At 37.0% G+C, this 22,504-nt stretch overlaps 1 protein-coding gene and 1 long non-coding RNA gene across 3 annotated transcripts in view; both read right to left on the reverse strand.

Annotated features, from left to right (window-relative positions):
• The window catches only part of LOC121407870 (enoyl-CoA delta isomerase 2-like), a 36,907-nt gene extending 14,777 nt beyond the window's left edge, over positions 1 to 22,130 (reverse strand). For both annotated transcript variants that reach the window (XM_041599102.1, XM_041599103.1), the window contains exons 1-5: positions 22,039 to 22,130; positions 7,644 to 7,800; positions 3,411 to 3,509; positions 2,353 to 2,538; positions 1,156 to 1,228 (exon numbers count right to left, since the gene is read on the reverse strand). In XM_041599102.1, the coding sequence (XP_041455036.1) occupies positions 1,156 to 1,228; positions 2,353 to 2,538; positions 3,411 to 3,509; positions 7,644 to 7,800; positions 22,039 to 22,109 (586 nt within the window). In that variant the 5' untranslated portion in view covers positions 22,110 to 22,130. The remainder of the gene's footprint in view (positions 1 to 1,155; positions 1,229 to 2,352; positions 2,539 to 3,410; positions 3,510 to 7,643; positions 7,801 to 22,038) is intronic.
• Positions 13,577 to 15,861, reverse strand: LOC121407871. Its single transcript, XR_005968959.1, has 3 exons — positions 15,822 to 15,861; positions 14,236 to 14,360; positions 13,577 to 13,746 (listed from the first exon to the last, which is right to left on the reverse strand). It is a non-coding gene; the product is annotated as an uncharacterized LOC121407871 (long non-coding RNA).
• Positions 22,131 to 22,504: the final 374 nt, after the last annotated feature.

Genomic DNA, 22,504 nt, shown 5'->3' on the forward strand with positions numbered 1-22,504 from the left:
CAAAATCTGATCATGAACACACAATGATTGGGTTATTTCATGGCACTTGGATTTCATCCAAAGTTTGAGACAAAAAGATGGATGATTGGGGTATTATCAAGCATACAAATTTGGTACAGGTATGCTCCTGATTTTGGGAAAATTCCTTCACTATCAACCATAACATGCTTTTGAAGACATAAAGGCCCAATTCACAAAGGTGGTTTTGAAAATCCACGGTTGAATCCATGGTTTATGTAGATTTCCTGTATAAATTACACTCAATTTAGCACGTATCTGGCGAGAGTTTAAAAATGTCCAATGATGCGGGTTTTTGTCACAGTGCGCCAAATTGATGCCAGTTACCATGGTTAGATTTGCTATTTTATTCTTGAGTCCTCTGTTTTGAGTAATGAGTCCACTCTCCAAACAGTGGACTCATGAATCAAATAGTGTGGATAACCATGGCAACAGGCGTCACTTTGGCGCACTGTGACAAAAGCGTGCATCAGCATTGGAATTTTTTAATATACGTGGTAAAATAAGTGTAATTTATACAGGAAATCTGCATAAACCATGGACTCGACTGTGGGTTTTCAAAACTACCTTTGTGAATTCCGGCCAAAGAGCCAAAAGTAAGCATGCTCCATGACTCGCGGACGATACTTTAGCAAAGAAACAGCCAACTTTTGATGATTGGTGACGATTTCTAAACTCTGGCTTTTCTCACACGGGCTAGAAATTTGAGACCAAGCCAATCGGGATGCAGCAGAACTGCTCCATGAGAGCTGAATGATAAAGGAGAGGGAATGATGGTGCTGTTTTTCCCATTTATGTCCATTCTAAATTATCTTTCATGTTGGACCATATTTTTCATGGGCTATTTTGGACAGTTGGGGGCTAAATTGCCCTGGGCCCCTTAGTCATGTATTCCATTTGCTGGCAAAATGACCAATTCACCATCACACAAACACCCCTTTATAGAAACATGTACTGCTGAATAATCTGCATGTGGTAGAGCATTCACTTACTATTTATATTCTTGTTTGTACATTTATATACAGGAATTCTTTTTAGAACTTCTTTTAACTGTTTTTTTTTTAAAGAACCAAGCCTCAATTCCATTTTGATATGAGAACATAGACACTGTATATAGGGAACATTTTTTCAACAAACCTGTAATTAGAGCCAAGACCACGCTGTCATCCGCTCCAGCTGTATCAAGAGCAGTTGCCCATTCTGAATACATCTTGACAAATAAAAACAAAGTAAAGAATGAGTGGGATATCACGAACAGAGTAATCACATGAAAAAGTAATTTATCCCATGTGGCGATCACGTTTCTTTAGTTTTATAACACGGTGGCCGCAAATAAAATCATGGTGAATCGCTTGTATCTTAATGAATTGGAATGGGATTAGGGTAAAACGGATAAAGTCTGGGTTTTATCGCATTTCAAAGCATATTTCTTGTCTTAACCTATCAAAACCTCAATTGTTACAAAATCAAGGCCATATATATATACATATATATATATATATATATACATACATGTTATATGGCAATTTCATTTTGCAATTTTTGCCACTTTCCTAAAGAACGAGAAAGGATACGGTCATACTATCATAGTCTGTAATTACAGGTATGTCTTCTTCATTTATACCATTATTTTAATCAAATTAATTATTTATTATTCATTTATTAATTCATTTGTTCATTCATTAATTTGTCATTATGGAATAATTTCAACTTGGTAATAATTCATTGATGTGCAAAACAAACTTGGATGTTGTATCTCCTTATATTTTTCAGACGCTTCTGAAGAAGTCTCAATTAAAAGACGAAAGCTAAAGCAAATAAATGGTGTCCTGCATCATCTGTTGAGTTTGCCTCGCCTCATCTCATTATGTTTAATATTCACAACTCAACAGCGACTGGTAATAGTAAACTTATCATCACACTATATATATATATATATATATATATATATAATTGGACAAAATAATATCATCCATTCATTGACATTTTAACAGTACTTTGATATCATGGTGATATCACATCAAAAAATGTTGCAGTGGCTAGAGCCAATTTATTTTACAAAGCAACAAAATAAACTTGACAACAAATCATATTATCCTTAATTCCTATCCACCCCAAGGCCAAGATAAGTCGGCCTAGGGTATATGGAAGTCCGGTGCTACAGTGAAATCAAATCAATGTTTACTTAATTAAAGGTTATCACCAAAATGTTGGTACTCTTTATATCTCAGGATATTAAATGCCCCACAATGGACATATACTAACAAGTGTATCAGGCATTCTTATCCATTAGGCATAAAACCATCCACTCGACCAACAAATGAATGCTCTTACCTCGGTGGTTATAGCATTTTTCTTGTTAGGTCTATTGAGTGTAATGGTTGCTACCCCATTTTCCACTGTATACTTGAGTCCAGTAAAAGACAGGGTTCCTTCTGAAGTTGAGGCCACCTCTGCTTCACCTCCTTCCTGTCCAGCGAGGTCGTTGACGATGCCAACATATTTCTCTTTCGCCTGATCCTTAAATGAGAAAAAGGAGAACCTGTATGTCACGTTTGGAAAATGCAAGAAAAGTAATTCATCATTACTGATTTAATATCACCAAAAAGAAATACCCTAAAATGAGGTGTGCAGTTTGAAGCATTAAACAGGTTAAAAGAGAGAGAAATAAATAGAGAAAAAAGAATGACAGAGAGAGAGAGGAGGGGAGAATGTGCCATTGATGGTTGAGTGATCAATCTAGATGCCTGGTGTTCATAGAGTGCTAGTTGTATTGTGTGTAATGCTTCATGCCTAGCAATGAAAAAGAAAGTTATTATGGCATTAATAGTTTGGTAGTGGGTGTTTTTCATCATGCCCTGCCAAGGTATAGTATAAAAAATGCTGAAATGCAAAACAAAAAGTTTTTTGTGATGTCATCAATTTGGTATTCTGCAGTATACCATTCATGTCTATACCAAACTTAGTTCATTTATACTTTGATCCCATGATAATTTTATGGTGAGTAGTCCTACTTAACTTCCACACTCACAACTATTGGTATGTAAATGATGGAGATTTTTTTACCTGATTGCTATTAGTAAGCAAGCAAACTATGGCTTACAGTCCTCTCTGAGTGAAATTTCAAAATACGACTATTTTTAAATCAACCATTTATTTATTTTTTTGTTGTGGGGGGGGGGGTCATTCAAGGATCACTAACAAAAAGATGTATCCATAAATCTGCCTTACTTATCGTTCAGCTTTACATTTTCTCATGAACGAGTCCTCTAGTTACAGCTCACATACACTACAATGTTCTCAATCCAAAATCCATATACACCTCCATTTATATTTTTAAATAAAAAAAAAAACACAGTAGAAATTGATCATCCATCAATGAATCAACTTACCTGTGACATATCGCCTAAAGAATCCCAAGCAGTCCACTTAGCCTTCGCGACAATGTTAAAAGCTCCTGGCTTAGAGATGTTGCACTTGCCAGTAGTTGCCTGCAAAAAAACATATCTGTTATTATACATGCAGTCCTTTACCTACATGTATGTCAATGAATGCAGCTGTGCAATATTCAATTCTGCAATCAACTGAAATCTTACTTATAATATAAAGTGGAACGCATCTGGCAGTCTCGCCTGCATTACGGGATTCAATATAGCAGCAGTGCTGACTTTGAAAACAGCTATTGAATAATTATTCACAAAACAAACATTCATATGAACATTCATATGATGATAAAATACTATGTCCATTGAAATTGAATTTCTACTATTATGTTTCAAATCAAAATTCAGAAACAAACAAATAGGGCTCAATGAACAACAATGAACAAAAGCAGAAAATGAGTGGTGCAGTTGAAGCAAAGGTCAAGTCAAGTAAATCTGTTGTATAGATTAAAGACAGAATTAATATCAGCTACGAGTTAACATAATATCAAAAGAAACAGTACATTTCAGTGTGAAACATAGTGTCCATGTTAAAGGGAATTTGATAAATATATATTTTAACAATTTTGAAATATTGCAAATTAATTCACAGATAAACAGGATTGAATACAGGGTAACAATCAACTTAAGTACAGTATAATTAAACACAATAAGAAAATGTCTCAGTATGTAAATATGATTCTTATCTTGCAGATAAGATCATTATTGTATTACTAGTTCTTCTTCCAAAACAATTAACTAATTAAAGAGTGTAAGTCTTATTTTGGAATAATGAAATTACACTTAGTGTATAACAGAATACATTTTTAAAGTAATGACTGGATAAATCATCAAAGTGATTGATATTGTGACATTACATACGTGTCAATTATTGCATAAATATAAAAACATTACGGAGAGAGGAATAAAAAGTTAAGTTGAAATACAAAATCTAGATTGGAAAGCTTTATTAAATTTCATTGTCCAGAAAACATAAATTTCAAGGTTTGCGTTGAGTAGTCTTATCGCAGATGGTATTGTCGATGAACGGTAACATGCCATCCTGCACAGTGGGGTATCCAAGTGGTGAGAATAACCTAGACACCGAGAGGAAACTCCAATGGGCAGGAGCAAAAGGAAATCTTGATGCCTAGGGGAGGCGAACAAACCCTTGGCAAAGGTAAGCAGCAACTGTTCATGATGCTCGGACAGGCGACTGATGCCTAGTCTATTCAAAGTGTGTTCATGGGAGACATATTAATCTCTCAGGACGACATACACACTTTTGGATCATGTGACCTAAGACATGTGCAAAACAATAATTCATACTTGATTACCCTTATGTTTATCTTATGAAGTAGATCCTTAACCCTTTTAATTTATGATGCCAGTTCAACAAATACCCCCAAAATGGCCAAAGTTCACTGACCCTAAATGACCTTTGACCTTGGTCATGTGACCTGAATCTTGCACAGGATGTTCAGGGATACTGCTCTTATGTCCAAGTTTCATGAACTTGATCCATATATTTTCTAAGTTGTAGTGACATTTCAAAAACTTAACTTTGGTTAAGATTTTGATACTGATTCCCCCAACATGGTCTTAAGTTCATTGACCCTAAATGACCTTTGACCTTGGTCACGTGACCTGAAACCTAGGTATGATATTTAGTAATACTTGATTACCCTTATGTCTAAGTTTCATGAACTAGGTCCATATATTTTCTAAGTTGTAGTGACATTTCAAATCCTTAACTTTGGTTAAGATTTCAATGTTGACGACGCCATCTCCGTCGGAAAAGTGGCGCCTAGTCTTGCTCTGCTATGTAGAAGAGACAAACATTGAAAATAAAATGGAACCTTTGTAAAAAACTGCAATGCATAATGCACCTACACTGCCTTGAGTCATGTAACCTTGCAAATCTCTTTATAGTTTTTTCTTCATATCATTCGACATCATCAGACTACGTAAGTGGTTTGCTGTCAACTTTGTCTTTAAATTTTATCAATAATTGTTGGGAAATCATCTCATAATCCTAGCTTGCATATCTTGTTTTGTCTACATATTTAGATAATACTGTCATCAGTCATCACTTTGCCACATTCTTTTTTTTTTGGGGGGGGTGTGATTATAATACAGTAGGTGGGTAGGGGATATGAATTTCACCTCCTACTAACTTTCAAACGAGCTCTTTTGTTGCCTTTTTTTCCCTTTTTGCACTGTGGGATTTTTTTCTCTCATTGTTTGCAATGTTCAGGACTTCCTTATCACCCACACCACCTTACATACATAATCTAATTTTCATTTTCTTTCTTTGCAGAGTCTCCAAGACTAGTTGCAATAGCAATTCCAAATTCTACATCTTAGCTCAAAATTTATATTCCAACAACATGATGCATCTAAATTTTTGTGAAGATCTCTCTTTTAATTTCAAGAACACTTGGGGTGTTAGTCTGATAATGAAACCTAGGTTTAACTCCAGTCTAAAGTAGACGTTAAAACCACATTTGTATGGGATGCTGGCTTCACAACACTACTTCCATATTTATGGAACTTATCATGTACCAATTAATATATAAAAAAATATTTTCAGATTTTCATATTCTTCCCATTTCATCAACTTAATTATTTTTGTACAAGGTCGCATGTCATAAGGTGGTCCAATTTCGCGAACAGGGTAAAAATTGTCAAAAATTTTATTTTTTGATGTTATAGCTATTACCATTCTCTAAATAATGAAAAAGTTTTAAGTCTCGACTACCTTTATTTCTCCTTAAAATGACTAATTAACAGCTAATTATTACATAGACATCAATGTAAATGTGAATTTTGAAATGTGTTTTTCTCAAATTGGACCTGCTGCACATAAAATGGTGTCAAAAGTTAATGCAACATTGGATCACCCTAGTAAATTGCAGTTATAATCTTGAAACATCAATAATTAAATCTGTACAAAAAATCGAATAATTATCTATTATTGTATGCATATTAATTATACTAATTAATTAACAGTATTTAATTTCACATTTTTGCCCCCAAAATACCTGTCACTGTATTTATATGCTTGGCAAAACAACAACATCATGGGTAGAAATGTTTGTTGCAATGATACACAACATTTGTGCTAAAAATTGAGATTACAAATTAGATAATTAACCAAATCTCTCCGGTTTACTAATTGATTAGGTTGCAGATCAGAGCTGACATACACATGTATTCAATTGCTGCATATTTTCAAAATTGTCAAATTTTTATGACATTTAGTTGTTCCCTGCTTTAAAACACCCAGAAATATGAGGATAACAGTCATATTACAGATTATAGTAAGTTGTTAATTAGGTTTAATTAATATTTTATCATTTACCGCATCCACCGGCTCCACCACCCCTGTTACTTCAAACTTAATGTGCTATAGTTTTTGTTCCTGATATTGTATTGATCTAATTCATAGTAATATATTTAGCCTATACTTCTAGCTTCAAAATGAGATATTACTCAATAAATTTGGTCAAGATGCTGTGATGTAGCAACAATTTATCCATGGCACAGTGTGGAAAATTGTTCATACGCCACCCTTTTTGCATACCCAACTTATGAAATGCGACCACAACTCTTTGCAACGGGATTAGAGTAATTCTTAAATGGTGAATAAGCTGACAACTGGCAAACCATAAAAGTGTGGTCTAAGTTAACCCAGGGGCCCGCTGCATAAAACTTTTTCTCTGAGAAAACTCAGGTTGTTTTTACCGGAGTTTTTGTCCTGTGTTAAAGTCAATGGCAAATATCAGGCTAACCTTAGTTTTCAGTTTTTACCAGAGTTTTCTCAGGTAAAGTTTTATGCAACAGGCCCCAGGTTTAACCGAACCATGCCTATCAGAATAACACCCTTGGTGACATGATTATAACATATTGCTGTTTTCCTCCGTCTTTCCAATGGCAACAATTAGAGAATCATCATACTTCAGGTTATAAATTTTCAAACATTCTAAATTGTTACCCTTTTCATCATTCAGTACTTTGGAAATCCCCTCCATATATTTGAAGAAAAAAAAAGGGAAAAATGCAGAAATAGTACAAGAAACTACAACTTTGCAATAATGTATTAATTTCTACAAATAATTGTTTGTGCATATTATTAGTGTCTTCTAATTCTCATTTGTGGATGAATACTCGATAAAACTAATAAGATTGTGTGTAAATCACCTGTTTGTATAGGGCATATATCTGAAGCTTCACTTCGTTACCTGGGTCTTCTTTCAATGAGTTCAATCTATCCTGAGCTGCAGTAAATTCAGTGTCGGAAACCGATAAGACGCCTGCAGTTTTATGGATCAGCCTCTTTGATGCCCGCGCCTGCAAACTGAGAAAGATATTGAAATAATACATTTTTTAAATTGCAGATCATTCAAGTCCATAATCATAGCAATTGTTTTGCAGTTGAGAATTTCAACACAGATCAGTTAAAGAAATATTTCTTTCTTCAAACCGCAGAGGACTGTAACCACCCTTCAGACACCAACACAACTTCCCAGACAGTTGCATCCTTCAAGGCAGCTAGCTGTTGAAGACCAGCTTTGTCATTACTGCTAACCCTCTCTCTCTCATTCGGTGTGTTATTTCAAAATGGTCCTGCATCCAGATCCAGCAGGGGTCGCAGAGGCGGGGGGGGGGGGGGGGGGGATAGGGGTGGGGGCTGGGCACTTTTTTTCCAAAAACATGTAAAAAATAAAGAAATCGCCATATAATTGTGATTTTTTTGCATGGTCAGCTCCCCACTGTGAAAACCGTGTCACGTCAGACCTCATGCATTTTCTCACCTTGATACTATTCCTCATAATTATAAGAAGATTGGGGCCTGAGTTCCCATGAGTCTTTGTTAAATTCACACAGGATCCATAGGGTCTGGCGGCCATTAAATACCAGTAATACAAAAAATAAAATCCATGGTGTTGGGTAAAAATTTGTGACATTGGGAGGCAGAATTCAGACTTCGTTTCTTCTGGTTTCTGGAACAAACCCTTCAACGAATTTCCACTAGAAATCTAGAATTGTGCACATTCCTTTTTCCACTTTTATTCAACCTGACAAAACAGACGGGATAGAATACCTACGTTACACAGACTTTTTTTCCAATCATCTTGTATATTCTCTGACCTGGAATGATATTTCAGTGTAAATCCCATATTTTTCATGTGAACACATTATTAAGATGCAGCATAATATTAATTAACATGTTAACTTTACTTCATAAATATTATTTGAGGAACATGGAACATAAACTATTTTGTATCTGCAAATCAAAAATATGTTTTTTTATCTCAATGGTAATGTTATTTCCTGCATCAAACATACATGTATAGGCTGAATTCTAATAAAAACATTGATTAATCACAGTATGAAACATGCTTATTTATTGGCGATATGAATGTGAGCATAGGCTTAATGCTTTTCATTGTATTAGATTACACAAACAAAACCTACACGTGTGTTTATAGATGAACTTCATATCCATATAAAAACTTGGTAAATATAGAGTGGACTTGTTTATTGTCAGTGCAAGGAATCAATTTAGATATATTTCAAAAGAAAATAGCCTGCATATGGCTAACAGTTTCTTGCATGTACACTGTATAGGTAATAGGTAATAAGAAAATAGTTGAAATCAAAGAAAAACACTTAGCAATGTAATTTATAGGTCTTGAGTCCACCTGAGAAAAATGTTGATTTGAATGAATAAAGAGAATTCGAACTAGGAGTTAATGCTGAAAATTTCATCAAAATCAGATGTAATTTAACAAAGTTATGACATTTTAAAGTTTCGCTTATTTTTCACAAAAGTTATATGCACAACTCAATGACTTGCAAATGAGAGTCGATGATGTCCCTCACTATTTCTTTTGTTTTTCATTGTTTGAAATATAATATTTACAGATTTGACAATAAAAACAACTTGACTGAACAATTAAGTGTTAAGGCAATGGTAATTCCACGTGTTCAGGGAGGAATGAAACTTTGTTTCAAGGACAACGAGGAGAAAATGGGAATCAATAAATCATATTTCATAAAATGAAATACAAAAGAAAGAGTGAGTGATGTCATCAGTCCTTTATTTGCATATCGACCAGGATGTGCATCTATAGAACTATTTTGTGAAATTAGGCGAAAACTTTATTGCCATAACTTTCTTATTTTACGTCTGATTTTGATGAAAGTTTCAGTGTTATGCTAGTTAGATTTTTCTCTTTTTATTCAAATCAACTTTTCGTTGGGGGTGGACTTGTCCTTTAAATGTGTGAACAAAATCCAAGTGAAACACAGGCAGATACAAGACTGTATTTATTTAGTCATAGTACTAAATGAAACATAATTTATTTCAAATATTTTCTATTCTAATCAAAAGCACTAACTTTGTATTGTAAGATAGAAATGGAAGTCTATTATATACTAATTCCATAATATGCATATTTTCAGCATTGAGCTATTATGTTTTCAGTTCGCCAGTCCCATGTTTTAAGGACATTGTTTCTGTGTAACCATGGAGCTATATCCATGGTGTAACATAGGTAGAAAGTGGAATCTTGTATCATCTTGTTCAGATGACTGTAACGAATCGTGTAGAAAATAATCAATGTTAAAATCTCGCATGATGTAAAGGATTTGTTTTCAATAACAATTTGAAAAAGCATTGGCTCAATATAATCTTTAAAGGAAGTACTGACTGAGATGGTTGTCTGATCGTGATATCGATCGGCAAATGCAAGTATTTCTAAAATCTAAGTTGCAGCTCTGGACACGTGTCTATCTAGGTATCAATAACAAAAGAAATAAAAATGGCGACGTAAACAGACGGGGTAAGTGAACGCTCTTGCTCTTAACTTCTTTCAATTTTACTACTATTTATTTAATCAATTAATAAAAAGTAAGAAAAATGTAAAAAAAAAATGGGGGTAAACATATGTAAAACTTGCCCATGTATAGTGAGTGATTGTATTACCGACCGGCCTTGTATTACCGAACGCGCGCATCATATGCGTCAGAAAGTAATCAAATACGCTCAAACCTTTGCAACTTCCTCCCAAAGGGAACTTAAATAGAAAAATGATGAAAAATTATCAAAAACACAATTTCAAAGTCTTTATATCCTCAAAACAATAAAATATGGTCAAAATAGCTCATCAGTGACTTTGTTGTTTTCCCAACTTTTCCCATAGAAAACACACGTTCGGTAATACGATACCTTTTCAAGTGACCAAAATATTTCACTTACGAAGAGGGGTCCGATTGGAAGCTGATGTCGTAAAAATGAAAAACAATTTCGGCAAAATTTCTGCATGTTTATATTTTGTAGGTATTTGTTTATTTATGGTGAAAGTTTGGTGAATTTTATTGAAATAATTAATGTGTTTGATATGATCAAATTCATGAAAAGTGTTCGGTAATACGATCCACTACCATAGTATATTGTAGGCCTAGGGCTTTGGGTGAAAAACAAAAAATAAAATTGGTGATTTAGGTCTAGGTTCAACACGGGTAATCCTGGCCTCTACGGAGAGGCATATAAAGCAAATCCAGGCGTTAGGCATGTTAGGGGAGTGACCATACGTACAGTATTTTCACTCCCATCAGGGGGGTGAAACTCCGCTTCTGCATCCGGTCAGACATGGGGAAATTTTGGAAGGTCAAAAGTGCACACTGCTCCCATTTTTTGCGTACAAGGCTATGGACACCGCAACTTCATGGCACACCAGCGAAACAGAGGCGTGGTCATAAATTGGCCTGCGCGCACAGCGTAAAAATATGCAAATAAGCAAATTGTCACAAATTAGCATAATACGCGACGTGATTGAATATGAAATGTATAGAGCTGCGTCTTTGGTAAATTCATCTCATTGATCATTCCACCCCCTCAAGGTATTCAGTTGTTTATTCATCTTTTCTTGTTTACATATTTTTTATTCTTTCGCGATTATTACTACATCAATTAAGATATTTCCCTGGAAGACATTTTGGAAGCTTACAAGAGATCCATTAGTAGGATTGAACTTAGGGGTCTGCTTGCTCTATTGGGGGCGTTTCATAAAGCTGTTCGTAAGATAAGAGCGACTTTAAGAACGACTGGTGATCCTTTCTTTTGGTAAATGGTATACACCATTGACGATGGTTTAGTGCGTAAGAAGGGATCACCAGTCGTTCTTAAAGTCGCTCTTACTACGAACAGCTTTATGAAACACCCACCAGGTGTTCATCACTGCCCTTTATTTTCATTACACATCATGAATAGCCACAAATATTTGTTTATTATTTTTGGGGGGGGTACATACTTAAAATGATCTGAGCAAGAGAGCAATCAGGTCATTTTGTCTTTATTTTGATATTGAAATGAACAATCTGGTGCAAATCTTGTGAAGATTTTTTTTTAAGTCTGAGTTTGGAATGGGAGCCAAAGAGAGCCCAGTACCCCCCCATGTATTTGCTCTCATCATCGCTATCTTAAAGGTCACTTCCAAATAAAATAAAAATTTTGTACCTGCCCACCCCCTATATTTCTCTATCAATTCCACCCCCCCCCCCCTCTCTCTCTTCCACACACACACATTCCACATAATCATGCGAGCAAACAATTATTCTCATTTCATTTTTATTTCTATCCCACTTTTAAATCAAACTCATTCATGTCTTTAATTCGGCTGCACCTGAATGTCACAGTATGCCATGTTGCAATGGCTTTTATGGGCTATCTTGCCACGCATGTTATTTTGATACTAAATACCTGTTGTACTAGTATTATACCCATGGATACCCGACATACAGAATCAATCAATCAGTAGCACCATCATATTCCAGTCATATAGAAGTGATCTTCAGTGCCATTTCATCACGACACAGTTTGGTAGCAATAACATCATCATCACATATCTTTCACGCAATATAAATTGGTGGATTAAGTAAATCACGAATATCAAGATTAGAAAGTAATATTTCAAATTAAAATGTTTATTAGTTAATAAATTTTTGAATACATGATAAAAATATTTTTTTCTCACCAAAGCATCAAATTACATCAGCAAAATGCCTATGAGTGCAACAGAAATTGCAAGGATATTACAAGAGAGGGGATGTATTTTTTTGGTAAAATCTAGAGAAAAAAATATGAAAAAAATAAGTATGTATATTCACTTACATAGTTATTGATAAGCCTTACATAGTCAATATAAGGGGGGCATCAAGGATGCCATTAATAAAAAGATTATCAATATACCTCTCTCTCAAAGTCAGTTACTAAAATATCAAATTATTTTTTCAGCATTTGCTGACAAGAAATAGCATGCTAATCTAATCGGTGACACTTCATAAAAAAAGGGAGCACATTTCTCTAAAGAGTGCCTTCCCAAATCTGCACATTGGTAAATCAGTAACAAAGTTGCTTATTGTCTATTGTTGTGAAGTGCTGCTAGAGCTGTGTTCTATTTCCAACAAATTCTTTTATTTGCAGAGCTAATCTAGTTCATTGTACGGGACATCGACAATACAGTGTTACAAAAACAAAGAGATTAAAAAAAAAATAGTGCAACTTTTCACTTCCCCCAGAAAATGAATTCAACAGCTTAATGTCCAGCAATACATACAGGTTCTTGTTTCATAAGGACTTCAATTATGGTAAATTGGCCCCAAATGTAACTAGCAACTAGCATGGGAACCCCAATGTTGATCTGTTGCTTTAATGTTTCCATGGTAATTACCAGAACTTCAAAGCTAGAATAGTGGTTGGTCTTAATGAATTGGGGTCCAGGACTGAGAGTGATTTCTTTGCCCTCTGTTCTGTCACCTTGTTTTTATTATGCACATTTTTTCAATGAAAATCCATTATTTCTTATCACCTTTTATATGTCTGTAGGCATGTATGTTACATAGCCCAGACCTCAGTAAAGGCCCATTCTGCATTGTTTAGATTACCAGAATACAACCTATCCCTTTCAAACTACTAATATTATTCAAAGTGCTTTCACTACTATAAGTACTACATGTAGATGATTAGAACATTAATAAAGGGGGGGGGATAAGTGTGCCCTTTTGAAAAATATTTTAATCTTGTGTGAAACCTATGGACCTAAATATCTATACTCCAAATAATCTTTTTTTTTCAACAGATGTGTAGTTTAAGCAACATTCAATATGTATCGACACATTTATTTAAATTCATTAAATTTTTAAATCTGTAATTGCAATGAAGCAACTGCTTGTTATGAACCTGGCCTTCATATTTCTTCTTGATCTGCCCTGGTGATACTCAAACAGCCTGTGAAACCTGCATAGTAAACAAAAAGAAAAGGGAACAAAATGAGCTGCTGATATGAATTATTCTTACTCATCTAGTCCAGTTTATTTAGAAGTTTTAAACTTTTTATGAGCCCTTACTCTTCCATGCAATATTATTTTGAAAATGCATATGTAGTAACTTATGTTGCCAGATAAAAATCATAGATCACTATTATAGATCATTATTCATATAACTTTTTTTTATTAAGTGTGAAAACCCATTCAAATATATATCGAAAGATTAATCTCAATATTTTGTCCTTTTTTATTTCTGTCTTCAGAGTAACTGAGTTTTAAAGTGATTTTATGTATGATTAATATAGCTAAGATACATGGACAATAAGTATGCATTGATAATGGAAATACTGGTGAATCTGAATCCAAAGAATATTGTCTCATCATGGAGCTTTACTTTATGGATATAACATGATTCAGAAAATAGTTTATTTTTTTTATATTTTTATGAAAACAAGCATACCTGGCAAGCTTTTAGATCAGATATCCTGTTACTCATCAGATTGTACCTCTTGGTGATGTGCAAATGGTATTTGACTTTGTACTTCTGAATAGGCTGGGACTGCTAAGAACTGGATCCCATTGGATCTGCAATTCAATATACATACAATACTTTACAGTTAAAAATTTCAAAAGTGATAAACAAAATTCCTCTCTAAAAACAATTTTTCAGAGTTTCCAGCTTTCACAATTAATTCCCAACTAGAAAAAAGCAGGTCTTGACCAAAAACTAAATGGTTCAAGCATACGTGGCCTACTCCAGTGAGGTCTTTTGTCAATCTTCAATATATATACACACCAAGCCAGCTTTGACAGATGTAAGATAATTATCATTTGTGTGATAATATGGCTCTCGCTCATTCATCAGTGCGAGTCAATCATTAAATTTTTTGCACTCGTCAATAAACATGTCTGATTTGAATCTCTACGTTAAGTGAGTTCCTCTTTAAGTTTAAGTTTGATTTTTATTTTAAAAAAGGGTTAGCTCACTTGCTGGCAGGTTTAAATGACCCTTTGCCTTTCACCACAAATAACATCAAGTGAGGACAATAAAGATAAATCAATCGGATCAGCCGCTCTCTCTGCTTAGCCTTATACTTAAACAATTCAAAATAGGGCACTATAAATTTTCTCAACCCTTCCAAAAAAACAATTGAGCAGTTTGAACCCTGACATAGAAATGTTGCCCCCCCCCCCCCCGAAAAAAAAAAGAATCATTAAACTCCTTTGCTAGGCTAATCATATTTTAGTCCAACGGTCCAGCCAGGAACTAAAATGAAATTAAAGTTAACTTAAAAAATCTTTGTAGAAAAAAAGTCAAACCAGACAGATCTAGATTTTTTTTTAAATCTATATCTACGATAGACCTATCCTAGGGGCTTACTTTTATTTAAAAAAAAGAAAAACGTTAACATCTGTCTCAAATCATTCCACGAGTGACTATGGGCATGGCAAAATCTACCAATCAATATCATTCCAAACAGATTCATCATTCAGTTCATTTAGATTTCATTTCATTTCATTTTAAATGCAGATAATGAAATAGCGGTGTCGAAAAATCAATACTCGGCCCATGGCCTATAGTATAACTTCAAATTTCAACTCGAGCTTGTTTGACACTTAATTTCCAAAACCTAATGACCTAGCCTACATCGGCAATTTCGCAGCCGGCTGGCACCGGCGATATCAAAGTCCGCATCCCGCTCTGGCTATATATTTGGCTTAATTTTGATGCAGCTTTGCCGTTAAACAAGTCCACATCTAACCCTGATATTTGACAATAAGAACTGAAATACAGATTTAATAAGGGCGGACATGAAGCATCCCAATTAACCAACTTAGTTCTACGAAAAACTATATTATTTTCTGACAAAATATGTCAGTCAGATTTCAGACTTATTTGGGATCAGGACAGGAAAAAGAAATGGAAATATGGAAATTGTGGTTCGCGTTGTAAACTGCACATAAAGCCATGCATGCGACGCCGAACCCCAGCAAACACATCACAATTTCAACTAAGATCAAAGTAAGGAATTGAACTTAACTTACTTTTATTCCTATGGAATGTCATTAGATTGATATCAATGTTTCCTCCAAGATTTTCTGCTCCATTGAAGTTCACTCAGAAATCATGATTTCGAACACCAATTCTAAAAACAGATAATTAGACTTGCTATTGTATTTCAAAAAGTTGAATTTCGCAGAATCAAAAAGAACGACACTTCGCACAGATATCGTAGGTGATCCAATACAAAGGACTCTGGTGGAGACTTTGGTATGAACGTATATACAGGTTTCTTATACAGGCCAGCTAGGCAGGTCAATCAACAGGCATGGTATCCATGTTGCGGGAGGTGTATGGAGTGCTTAGATATCCATACTGATATCGTAACATCCCCCTTCTTCTGATAAGATTGAGAATTTCAAATTTCAATGATATCGTTTTCAAACAATACTTTTGGTAGTCTGCAAATTTTGGTAATTTGGCTTAGTTATGATTTATCATATAATAATATAAAACTGTTTGGTTTGTGAGAATAATACCAATTTGTGATAAACTGTATTCATCTTCAATTTTACATAACTTCAATCTTGTGCAAAACTGAAAATAATTTGGATAACCGGATTGATCCTGAAATCAATATTTCCAAACAATTATTTTTGGTTATAGTGTATTTTTGATAATTTCGTGAACACTATCTTGACATACCAAAAATAATGTACAATGTCTATACATGCATATAATAAACTTAAAACTACACTGTCTTCAGTGTTGTCTTCTTTCTTCTCTTCTTTGTTTGAGAGTTTAGAGTGTTCATAATGTTCAATCGTCGAACATGAATCTCTCTGGTTTGCGAATAGTGCGTCCAGATCTCGTAGTTTGTGAGTATGTCTGTTGAGATTGATTAGCGTTAGAGTTGGACATTGGTGTTCGTTGGACGTTGTCTTCCTCTGGTTGAGTTTCTGTGGAGTGGTCTTCTTCGAACCTCACACGCTTCGGAGTTGGGTTGGTGGATGGAATTTCCCTCAAGTGAGATCTATTTCTCCTCAAGATTCCTCCGTTTGGCGTTGAAACTTCATAGGATCGAGGTTCTTCACAGATTTTGGATACTTTGGCTGGTATCCAAGTGTTGTCTCTTGGATGCAGAACTCTCACTGGCTGTCCTACATGCAGTGGTGGCAGATCAGAACTTGCATGTCGATCATGCACTTCCTTCATTTTGTCTTGCCTATTCAAGAGAAACTCGGTAGCAGCAGAATCTCTCGAAAGATAGTGACTTGGCAATGTGGTTCGGATGGGTCTTCCAAACAACATCTCTGCTGGTGATCTCAAGTTATTGTCAACTGGTGTTGCTCTCAGGTGCATCATGGCTAGTTGACTGTCTTGGCTAGTTTGAGAACACTTTGTCAACAGATTCTTGATTGTACGAACCATTCTCTCAGCTAATCCGTTGGATCTTGGATAGTGCGGTGAAGAAGTGATGTGCTTGATATTCCACTTCTTGCACATGTCTTGGAATGGTTTCCCGACAAATTGTGGACCGTTGTCGGACACAATCTCTTCTGGTGGACCAAACAGACTGAAGATTCCCGTCATCTGTCTTGCTATAGCTGCACTGGATGTATCGGTTAGCTTAGCAATGATCGGATACTTGGAATAGTAATCAGTAACGAGTAGATACTCTTGTCTATTGAGCATGAACAAGTCAGTTCCCAGTCTGGTCCATGGTGCTGGTGGTACATCATGGGGATGCAGTGGCTCTTTCTGCTGTCTTGCTTGGTGTTTCTGGCATGTTTCACACTGCTTTATCAACTGATCAATGTCCTTGTTGATGTTTGGCCAGAACACTGTCTCACGAGCAAGTCGTCTCGTGCTTTCGATTCCCATGTGTCCTAGATGAAGCTGTCTAAGGATGTCATTCCTTAGTGTCTTCGGTATGATGACTTGACTTCCCTTGAAGAGTACTCCGTGTGATACTCCAATTTCATCTCTGTAAGACCAAAATTGACGAAGGGATGTCGGCAATTCTTGGATGGTCTCAGGCCATCCCTGAGTGACTATTTGCCATAGTGATCTGAGAACAGGATCATTAGCCGTTTCTCTCTGAAGCTCTGTTCTCTTGTGTTGTCCGAAGTATATCAAGTCAATCTGGTGCGAATCTTCGGCTTCAGAGCAGATGGATTCCACTCTGACATCTAGCGGTACATCGCATGCTTCCTTGGGATTAGGAAGTCGGCTCAAGGTATCGGAAAGAATCATGTCTTTTCCTGGTCGATACTTGACTTGACATCGGTATCCTTGGACTTTGATAAGCAATCTCTGTAGACGTGGTGGTGCACTTCTAAGAGGTTTCTTCCATATCATTTCCAATGGTCTGTGATCTGTTATGACAGTGAATTCCTTCCCGAACAGATATGTATGGAAGCGGTTGATACCAAACACTAGGGCTAAGGTTTCCCTCTCTATGTTGGAATAGTTGGACTGTGCAGAGGAAAGACTTTTGGATGCAAATGCAACTGGTTTGCCTTGCTGGAGCAGGCATGCTCCTAGCCCTTTCATCGATGCATCTACCTCAAGAGTTGTCTCTTTCTTTGGGTCATAGAATTGTAGACATGCACCTGATGATACTGCACTTTTCAGGCTGTTCAAGGAATGTTCATGATCATCGTCCCAGATGAATGGTACTTCCTTGTGTAGAAGTTCTCGAAGTGGCGCTGACTTCTCTGAGAAGTTAGGAATGTATGCTGCTAGGTATGTGAATAATCCTAGGCATCTCTGAACATCTTCTTTGTTCTTGGGTGATGGCATCGAGGTGATAGCTTCTACCTTGCTCAGATCTGGGTAGATACCTGATCTAGTGTACTTGGAACCAAAGAAGTTGATGGCTTCCTTCTTGATAGTACATTTGGAGCTGTTGAACACTAAGCCTTCTTGCTTTGCCGTCTCCATGAGTAAGTAGAGATTCCTATCGTGTTCCTCCTCCGTTCTTCCTACGATCGCTATGTCATCTGCGATGCATATGCAGCCTGGCACATTTTGGACAATCCTATCCATATGCTGCTGGAAGATATCCTGACTAGTACATAACCCAAATGGTAGTCTTTGGAAGCAGTACCTTCCAAATGGTGTACGGAATGTGGTGAGATCCTGGCACTCCTCTGCTAGGTGAACCGACCAGTAACCAGCCTTCGCGTCTAACTTAGAGAAGTACTGAGCTCCTGCGAAGACAGGTTGGACCTCTTCCAAGGTTGGTACCTTGTGTGGGCATCTCTTCAAGGCATCATTTAACCTCCTGGGGTCAAGACAAATCCTGATGGATCCATCTTTTCTTCACAACAGTGGTCATGGAGCTGCACCAATCGGTGTGGTACTCAATTTTTCTGATGACTCCTTGCTGCTCCATATTGTCCAGTTCCGCCTTGATTTTGTCTTTCAAGTGTACGCTGCACTTGCCGGGTGCGTCTATGGTAGGTTTAGCATCATCCTTGACATGAAGCATTGCCTTCCCTCGGAAACTACCAATAGCGTCAAACTGATTTGGATATGCTTGTTTGAGATCCCTTACACTTGTGATAGGTGTTTGAGGCTTAGGATTGGTTGTAGGTGTTTTGTTGTCCATTGAGTGAATTGTGATAATTCCAAGGTCAGTGCAACCTAACAACCCTAGGATCGCTGGACCCTTGACATCTGCTACATAGAATGTATGTGTTGACCATTTTGTACTCTTGTATCTACACTTTATGTCCAGTGTACCCTTACATGGAATCTGTGTCTCTCCGTAAGCTACAAGTTTTATTGTTGTTTGTTTCACTACTGATTCCCACTTTGGACCGTATATTGCTTTGGCGGTACGTACTGTGATAGTGTTAGCACTTGCCCCAGAGTCCACTTTTAGGTAAAGCTTATGTTGACCTACTCTCTGTGGGCATATTATGTCAATGTTAGCAAATGCTACAGTACCTTCTGGATTTACAACTGTGTGTGGTCCATTAGTGTGTATGGTGTCGAATTGTGCTACGTTGAATGGACTATCTGTATATTGATAATGATCATGATCTGTGGTAGTATCATGTGTTATGTCCATTTCGCTTATTGGTTTACTCTTTCGACTTTTCGACTTTGATCGTGATTTGTTTTGTCTTGGTTTCCGATCATCAGATACCGTGTCGGATCTTCGGTCATCTGATCTACGATTCTGTTTACGACTACGATCATTTTTCGATTTACGACAGAATTTGGCCCAATGGCCCTTGGTGCCACAGGCACGGCACTCATCGTCATACGCAGGGCACTGACGAGGTTTGTGGAAACGTCCGCAGTTACCACATGCTTTTCGTCCCTGGCTACGCTTGAACGAATCGATATTCTGTTTAGGGTCTAGTGTCTCAAGACATTGTCTGCTCGCAGCAACTGCCTCGTATTTACGACCTTCTACCAAAATTTGTTCGACCTTGTAACCTTTCGGTTGATCTAGCAATGACTTTTGGAATTCGAGACTTGGAGTTGACGCAATCACTAGCTCCATGATTCGCTCATTTAACTCAGCTTCCTCGAAATCGCAATTTTTGGCTTTGTCCCTACACCTGGTAACGAATTCATCGATCGTTTCATCTGGTTTCTGCCTGTACCGCATTAGCTCTAAGCGGTGTATGCGAAAATTGATATTGACCTTTAACTGTGCCTCTAATAGTCTCCATAGCTCTTGCGGTTTTTCTTTATCGGTCTCTGATAGCCCTGATGCATTGATTCGACGCAAGCCTTCATTGCCTATCGCAATTTTGATTTTTATAGCCATTTTTCTCTGATCAGTTATGTCTTGGTCTGCTAGAATCAGCTCCATTCTTTGTCTGAAAAGCTGGAACTCTTCGGGTAGGTCAGTTGCCTCCCAGTTCATTTCTGGATATTTTCCACTACTCATTGTGTATGTTCGCTGTACGTATTAAGGTATTTAAATGAATGAGTGTAGATATTAATGTCTGTTTATATCCACGTGTGAACGCTCCTTACAGTCACAGGTCGACTGGTGATGATACCTGTAACGCACTCACAGCCCTGTGTGAATGTCATTAGGTGTTTCATGCAGTGAAAATGCTGGTCACTCCCACTCACTTCTCACACTCCAGATTTACAATTAATATTAGGAAAATATTAATTCATTGTTCACACTCCAGTCCAGAAAATTAAGTAATTTAGGTTTTATCAACTTTAGTGTATGTTGATCTTATGATGCAGACCTCTGTGCCAGTGATTGAACACAGTTATAACTTATTCAGGCTAAATTTGATTGTTTACAGTTACCGTTAGCATCTCGCTCCTTCTCACAACACTGTGATTTGCTGTGACAGTGCATTGGGTATGCACAGTACGGTACGGCACAGTAGCGATGCGATAGCCGGGGCGAGCGGGCGGCGACTCGCGGGCGCCCGTTGGGTTAGATTATGAAACATGCGAATTTCGGTAAAAAGACATGCAGTTTACTTCCCAACAATACAGTAACTGGTTACTTGATCCTTGTCATTTCAAAGGCGATCACTGGTTTCAGCTGCCACCATGATCCAATACAAAGGACTCTGGTGGAGACTTTGGTATGAACGTATATAGGGCCTACAGGTTTATTATACAGGCCAGCTACTGAGCTAGGCAGGTCAATCAACAGGCATGGTATCCATGTTGCGGGAGGTGTATGGAGTGCTTAGATATCCATACTGATATCGTAACAGTAGGGAATTGTGGGACGGAAAAAAATGTTTAATGCATGACGACATGAATAAAACATTAGCGTTTTATCCAATCATACAAGTGCATTATGCGTATTTTGACGTTATTACTCATGAATTAAACATTGACCTTCCAAAATCAACCTTCAAATTGGACAAATGGCAGCCATGTTTGTTATGTACAAAACCTATGGAAAATCAAAAACGCGCGAAAAGAGTTGCCTCTCTAGCTCCCTTCGGGAGCTTACGTATACGTAAGATCGTATCTCTGTGACTCCCATAACATAAGGCCAGACGCCTCCAGAGTCCAGGCTAGGCCAACGGCCAACCCACCATGCCCACGGGATCCTACCGGCTGCAATCGATGCACGGTGCCGGTACCGGTGCGTAGGGCGGTACCGCGAACGTTTCGTGACTTGCAGCCTTTTAACTTTTTAAGGCTTATAAGTTATAGTTTAAATAACATTAATCTGTTCATATTTCTTGGATAGGCATTAGCTCATCGCAGTACATTGAACAACTATTACTTAATATTTAATAGGTCTACCTTCTTCCATAGATATTAAACAATATCTGTGACCTTGATCCACACCACCTGAAACCGAAGAGCGCAGACATCTTGGTGTTTGACGCTCATATGGATATGGCTTGTCTAAGCTAAGATAGAGAGAGAGATCTAGCTAGCTAGCTATACGCCGGTATGCTTTGTGATCATGATCGAACGTCCAGTATGGTACATCATAATTGTTTTCAAGAAACTTCTTTTTAATTCTATACCTGGAATGTTGAATTTTAATAAATTATCTATGTATGACGCGGAACAGTTTTTTGGGGGTGGGCTGGGGGCGGGGCGGAGGCTGACCCCTTACGTTTTTGTACATACGGTACGGTACGCTTTCAAAAAAAAAAAAACAGTGCCGAGGCTGAAGCCCCAGTTTGCACAAAGCCTAGGCGGCGGAAGCGGGGGGGACGGGGGACGTGTCCCCCCCTAAATTTTAGGTGGGGGGACGGTC

Source organism: Lytechinus variegatus, chromosome 2, assembly GCF_018143015.1.
Source record: "Lytechinus variegatus isolate NC3 chromosome 2, Lvar_3.0, whole genome shotgun sequence".
NCBI classification, from domain to species: Eukaryota; Metazoa; Echinodermata; class Echinoidea; order Temnopleuroida; family Toxopneustidae; genus Lytechinus; species Lytechinus variegatus.